The sequence below is a fragment of the Rhagoletis pomonella genome, unplaced genomic scaffold (assembly GCF_013731165.1).
Source record: "Rhagoletis pomonella isolate Grant_MI unplaced genomic scaffold, Rhpom_1.0 Rhpom_scaffold_00009, whole genome shotgun sequence".
Classification (NCBI taxonomy): domain Eukaryota; kingdom Metazoa; phylum Arthropoda; class Insecta; order Diptera; family Tephritidae; genus Rhagoletis; species Rhagoletis pomonella.
Window position 1 is genome coordinate 11,841,855 of NW_023458563.1, and position 7,132 is coordinate 11,848,986.

A 7,132-nucleotide genomic window follows, 5' to 3' on the forward strand; every position below is an offset into this window, starting at 1 on the left:
CTTAACTAAGTCTGTCCCCAGCTTAAAGCGACGAGCGTAATGATCATTTGTAATTATACGATATATGTTATATTAACTCGCGCTCATTGTTATCTATTGGAATATGCTCTTTACATTCTGTCACACTAGCTTGTATAAATAGCACACATGTTAATGCAATAAAGCAATTCGTTCGCTTGTTGTCAACCAGTTTTGAGAGGCACATTGTTTTTTTTTGCATCGCAGTTCTTTGTGTAGAAAGGCAAAGACGTAGACAAAAACGCTTGTCTCCCCCGAACATTGGTGACCCCGACGTGATACTTACGTGTATCTCTGAAGCAGTAGTTGTTGGATTAGCTCCGTTATTAACATCACCAGTTGGATCGCCTGATCGGTTACCGTTTTTTTCTTTCTGGCTCACCTTTGCTTTTGTTCAATTTTACACAAGCATAAAGACTCGAGCAAATAAAAGACGTGAGGCTATTCGAGAACAATCGGAGAACCCAAATATCACATTTCTTAAGCGAAAAAGTTTGTGGTTCAAAAGGCAAGTTAACAACTTTAGAGCTGAAATCGAGGAACACAGCCTACTTGGCGCAGATGAATCCAGTATAATTGTAAAACTGGAGCAGTTGGAAAGAATGCAGGTGCAATTTGAAGAGGTACAGTCGCAGCTGGAGAAGGAAGACAACGCCGAAATTGAAAGTGAAACGCGTATGGAATTCCTCGACTCATTTATATTTGTCAAAGCTGCACTTACGAAAGGCCTTGGATAACGTTCTTCCACGTTCGCTCAATCCTCCACTCGTCGGCAGTCGACGATGGAAGAACATTCCGCAGTGCCCTCCATCACGGTGGTCCCAAGATCTCGTTTGCCACCGTTGCAGTTACCCCGATTCAGTGGAGTAATTACGGAATGGCCAGACTTCTGGGCAATGTTCAGTGCAGTCGTGGATAAGGAGACGAACTTGTCAAGCGTCGAGAAGTTTCAACACCTAAGGTCATGCGTAAGTGGAATCGCTTTAGATGCTATTCGGTCTTTGGAAATCAACGCGGAAAATTATGAAAAGGCGGTAACATTACTAAAAAGACGTTTCGATATTAAAAGAGCTCAATTTAATGCACATATTAAAGAGATTTTTAATTTGAAGGGTGTTGCAGAAGGTTCCGCAAATGGCTTACGAGAGCTCAGCGATAAAATTGGCAGTCATCTTCGGGCACTACAAACAATTGCGACTAACGACGAAGTACTGAACGGCATTCTCATCCATATTGTCACCACCAAATCAGATGTCGAAACACAATCCAAGTGGGAAGAGCATGCACCGATTTACGAGCTACCTTCGTGGGACTTGATGTCTAAATTTTTGGAAAGAAGAGTACGTATAATGGAGAGCGTTGAAAACACTACATTCAGTTCAAGAAAACAGGTGAATCATAAAAATAATTCCATTCGTAAACAATCATTTGTCACCGCCAGTCCTGCCAAAGGGTGCACATTTTGCAATAGTATAGAGCATTTCATTTCCACGTGCCCTTTGTTTCTAAATCTATCACCTTCGCTGCGCTTCAAGCCAAAAGGTTGCAGCTTTGTATTAACTGTTTGCGAAAAGGTCATATCGTGAAAAATTGCAAATCAAGCAATTGCAAAAGTTGTTCAGGCAAACACAATACCTTGCTTCACTTGTCGTCAATCGCTCTTCCTGTTCTCGAGGAGGCAGTGGCATCTCCGGAGACAAAAACGGCTCTTATTGCAGACTCCAAGCAGCCTGTTGCATTCGTGTCTAAGGAGCAGGCTATGTTAGCTACTGCTGTCGTTATGCTAAAAAATCGCCATGGGAACTTCGTTCCATGTAGAGCCTTGCTTGATTCCGCATCGCAATTGCATTGTATAACTTCAGATATGGCCAATCGCTTGCAACTTAGCAAATCTAAATCCACAACAATAATTTCGGGAATAGGAGCATCTGATATTTTATCAAAGGAAAACGTTATTTTGTACATGCAGGCCTCTGATGGGTCCTATTCCACATCGCTTTCGGCTGTCATTGTGCCAACCATCACAACATTGCAGCCTGAAACAAATTTGTCGAACGTTAAGTGGAATATTCCGGCAAATATCACGTTAGCGGATCCTTCATTTTTTCGCCCACAGAAGATTGACTTATTAATTGGTGTAAGTTTATTCTTCGAACTATTATGCGTGGGGCAAATTTGTCTGAAACAAGGCCTTCCAATATTGCAAAAAACAAGACTAGGATGGATTGTGGCAGGAAAGGTTGAAGTCGGGTCTTCGAAAGCAGTAGTCTGCGCTGCTACTTCAAGTAACTACGCGGACACTTCATTAAACGATTTAGTCAAAAGTTCTTGGGAGATAGAAGACTGTGCTGAGGAAAACATAAAGCGTACTAAAGAGGACCTGGTTTGTGAGGACCACTTTGTTAGCAATTTTCGTCGGTTGGATACAGGAGAATACGTAGTTAGATTACCAATAAAATCCACCATTTCGAATTTAGGTGATTCTTATTCAAATGCGGTTCGTCGATTTAGAGGTCTAGAGAAGCGATTTTCACAGAATCCTGATTTGAAAGCGGAATACTCTGCCTTCATTAAGGAGTATTTAGAACTTAAGCATATGTCGTTGATTAAAACTATTCCCCCCGGGGTTCACATAAACTTTTTACCGCATCATTGTGTATTGAAAGCAGATAGCACCACAACTAAACTTCGTGTGGTTTTTGACGCTTCTGCTCCGACTTCCACAGGCGTTTCGTTAAACGATATCTTACTTTCTGGTCCTACCATACAACCAAAGCTTGTTGACACCCTTTTGAGGTTTCGGTCCCACAAAATCGCTATAACAGCAGATATTTGCAAAATGTACAGGTGCGTAAAGGTGGACGAAAACGACAGTTTTTTACAGTGCATACTCTGGCGAGAGCGGCCAGAGGAGGATTATCGAATTTATAGATTGGATACCGTGACCTACGGAACCAAACCAGCGGCATTCTTAGCCATTCGGGTGATGCATCAGTTGGCATTTGATGGGGCATGCAATTATCCTCTAGAATCAGAGATAGTTTTGAGAGATTTCTATGTGGATGACCTTATCTCGGGGGGAAAGTCAGAAAATGTAGCATTGCAAATAATGACGCAAACACAAAAACTTCTGGAAAAGGGAAATTTCATACTTAGAAAGTGGTGTTCAAATAACGAAAAGATCCTTCAAGGAATTGAGTTATCTAATCGGCAACAATATTTAAAGTTCAGTGACGGCAATAGCATCACAAAGGCTTTGGGTATAGTTTGGGACCCTAAAAGGGATGAACTTCAATTCGAATTTAGCTTACCCCCTCCGCCCAGACGGGTAACAAAACGAAGCGTGCTGTCAGTAACCGCTAGTTTCTATGATCCTCTTGGTCTAATTGGTCCGGTGGTGTTAAAAGCGAAAGTCTTTTTGCAAAGCTTATGGAAAGAAAATTTAACATGGGATGAAAGCCTTCCGTCTTATTTACAATTTGCATGGACAAAATTGTGCGACGAGTTGAATTTTGTGGATAAAATTTACTTTCCCCGTTTTGTAGAACTTGGTGCGGGCGAAGCTCAAATGCATGGATTTTGTGATGCTAGTATGGCAGCTTACGTAGCGTGCGTTTACGTTCGAGTAAAACTGCATAATGTCGTGCATGTAAACCTGCTCTGCTCTAGATCCCGAGTAGCACCACTAAAATCTTTATCGATTCCGAAGTTGGAACTTTGTGCGGCTAAATTATTGGCTGATCTGATTTCTTCAATACAAAGGCTGAGCCCATTTACAGGAAAATTTGTTTGCTGGTCAGACTCAACAATTGCGCTTTCATGGATAAACGGCATTGCAGCAAATTACAATACATTTGTGGCCAACCGAGTTAGTAGCATCCAAGATCTTACTCAGGGCATGAATTGGAAACACGTCACTACGGAGTGTAACCCTGCAGATCTTTCGTCTAGAGGTTGCTCACCCAGTGAGCTAATGTCGTCGTCGCTGTGGAAACACGGGCCCGTCTTCCTGAAAAAGGAGGAGTGTGAATGGCCCAAGCTAGCAAAGCTCGAAAGCGCTTTGTTAGAGAAACGGCGTACCATGCTAATCGCATCATCTAATTTTCGATCTATGCAGAGAATTTATGCTTTTGTTAATCGTTTTATTAAAGGAAGATCATCGAAGAGATCGGCTCTACTAAGTTTAGACGAAATCGAAACTGGGACTAAGTTGCTCATTCGGATGGTTCAAATGGCTTCTCTACCAAAGGAGTATGCATCACTTAAGGCTGGACGTTCGATTGAGTCATCAAGCAAAATCAGCTCATTGAACCCGTTTTTAGACTCCGGTGGAATGATTCGTGTTGGAGGACGCCTTCAAAACTCAAGTTTGAATTTCAATGCCAGACATCCGATCATACTGCCCAGATACCATCCACTTACTAGAAGTATCATTGAGCACTATCATCGCAAACTATTGCATGCCGGACCCCAAGCTTTACTTGCAACCATTCGTCTGCAATATTGGCCTATTGGAGGGAGGAAAGCTGTAGCTCACGTACTTAACAAATGTATTCAGTGCTTTCGCGCCAAACCGAAGTTATTGCAGAATATCATGGGTGATTGCCAGCAGAACGCGTTCAGATGCAACGTTTTGTTATAAGCCTGATGTGCGGAATAGGCCACCTGTGAAATGCTACATCTGCATATTCATTTGCTTCTCAACCAAGGCTTGTCATTTGGAACTGGTTAAGGACTTAACAACGACCTCGTTCCTTGCGGCCCTTAAGCGATTTGTTAGCTTGCGCGGCAAACCAAGAGTTATCTGGTCAGACAACGCTACCAACTTCGTTGGAGCTAAAAACGAATTAAAAGAAATTCGCGCACTTTTGCTTAATGAGCATCATGTCAACGCAGTGCAAAATCAATGCCTTGATGACGGAATTGATTGGCGCTTTATTCCACCTCGATCCCCCCATTTCGGAGGATTGTGGGAGGCCGCCGTTAAAATGGCAAAATTCTACTTCCGTAGGGCAGTAGGGCTCACTGTGTTGAGTTTCGAAGAACTTCGCACGATTGTTTGTCAGATAACAGCCATCATAACTTCAAGACCTCTCTGTCCCATTTCAGAAAACCCCGACGACTTACAAGTTCTAACTCCAGCACACTTTCTAACCGGAGGCGCACTTACGGCTATGGCGGAACCTGACTTAGCGAACATAGAATTAAACCGGCTTAGCCACTGGCAAAGGATGGTGCGCATTCAGCAGCTATTCTGGAAGACCTGGAGCACTGCCTATCTAACACTTTTGCAAGAGCGTAGCAAGTAGCGGAAAAGATCACCAAACGTAGAGGTAAATTCTCTGGTACTTTTGAAGGATGACAATCTTCCAACGATGAAGTGGCAAATGGGGCATATCGTTGACGTCGTGAAGGGAAAGGATGGCATAGCACGAGTGGCGATCATTCGTACCATAAATGGGACTACTCAACGGGCCATCACAAAGCTTTGCTTACTACCAGTTGAATAAGTTAAAAGCACCTACGGCTTTCAACGGGGGGAGTATGTCCAGATCATAGCTACGAGATTTAGATGCCATACTTAACTAAGTCTGTCCCCAGCTTAAAGCGACGAGCGTAATGATCATTTGTAATTATACGATATATGTTATATTAACTCGCGCTCATTGTTATCTATTGGAATATGCTCTTTACATTCTGTCACACTAGCTTGTATAAATAGCACACATGTTAATGCAATAAAGCAATTCGTGCGCTTGTTGTCAACCAGTTTTGAGAGGCACATTGTTTTTTTTTTGCATCGCAGTTCTTTGTGTAGAAAGGCAAAGAGGTAGACAAAAACGCTTGTCTCCCCCGAACACTGTTTTTCCATTATATTCATTTTTATCTTTATACTCTATCGATAACAAAATCGATAATAACGTCCAACAAAATATCGGTAACAAAACCGATAGATAGATAAAAAATCTATACCAAAATCGATGACAAATTCGATAAAAATTTCAACGGCAACATCGATAATACCATTCGTAGCAAAATCGATTAGAAAATCTATATCAAAATCGACAATAATCGATAACAAAATCGATAAATATCCATAAAAAACCGATAAATATCGATAACAAAATCCATAAATATCGATAGCAAAATCGATAAATATCGATAATAAAATCAATAAATATTGATAATAAAATCGATAAATATCGATAAAAATCGATAAATATCGATAGAAAAATCGACAAATTATCGATAACAAAATCGATAAATTTGACAACAAAATCGATAAGTATCGATAACCAAATCGATTACAGAATCGATAACAAAATCTATAAATATCGATAAAAAATCGATAAATATCGATAACAAAATCGATAAAAATATCGATGACAAAACCCAAAATAGTTTCCAGATTGAGTCTCTGTGTCTCTCTCTGTATCTTTTCCTCTTCAATTACCTTTGTTTTAATCTTTCTTCCCCTATCTTCGTCTTTACTTTTATCGGTATCCTCATCCTCATCTTTGTTTTTACTTTTATGTTTATCATTTTCTTCATCTACGTATTCCCCTTCACCTTTGCCCTTATTAAGTAAAGTGTTTAAATTTACCTTGGTCTTCATTTTTGCCTTTATCTTTACGCATCTTTGGTTTTGTTTTTATTTTTACCTTTGCCTCTATCCTTTTCTTTATCTATGTACGTACTCACCTTTACTTTTATTATTGTATTGGTATTTTTCTAAGTTGTATTCTTTAACCTTTTATTAGCAATTTTTTGTTAACCTAATACCATAAACTCAAGAAGCACTTGTTTTAGCCTCAATAATTTCCTTTGCTCCATTTCCGTTGCATCATTTCCGTTGCACCATTTTATTAGCACTTTTTTGTTAAATTAATACATACACTCAAGAAACACTTGTTTCAGCCCCAATAATTTCCGTTGCATCATTTTGTAACGACTTTCTCCAAAAGGGCTGCTTAAAAGATCAAAGGATAAAGAGTAGGTGCATGCACTTCAGCAGTTCTGCATACCTTGCTACGCTACAGCTTAGCTCAGGGCAAAGGGCGTGGGATTGCGTCCGTACATACAGCGAAAGTCTTACAAAAAAAAATATATAAGT

General features: G+C 40.4%; 1 protein-coding gene across 1 annotated transcript; it reads left to right on the forward strand.

Moving 5' to 3' along the window:
- Nucleotides 1-1,882: 1,882 nt before the first annotated feature.
- Nucleotides 1,883-4,660, forward strand: LOC118745414. Its single transcript, XM_036478864.1, has one exon. The coding sequence runs from the start codon at nucleotides 1,883-1,885 to the stop codon at nucleotides 4,658-4,660; it is 2,778 nt and encodes a 925-aa protein (XP_036334757.1).
- Nucleotides 4,661-7,132: the final 2,472 nt, after the last annotated feature.

Coding starts and splice junctions, on each gene's coding strand:
- LOC118745414 (XM_036478864.1), top strand. CDS start 1,883: ATGGCCAATCGCTTGCAACTTAGCAAATCTAAATCCACAACAATAATT.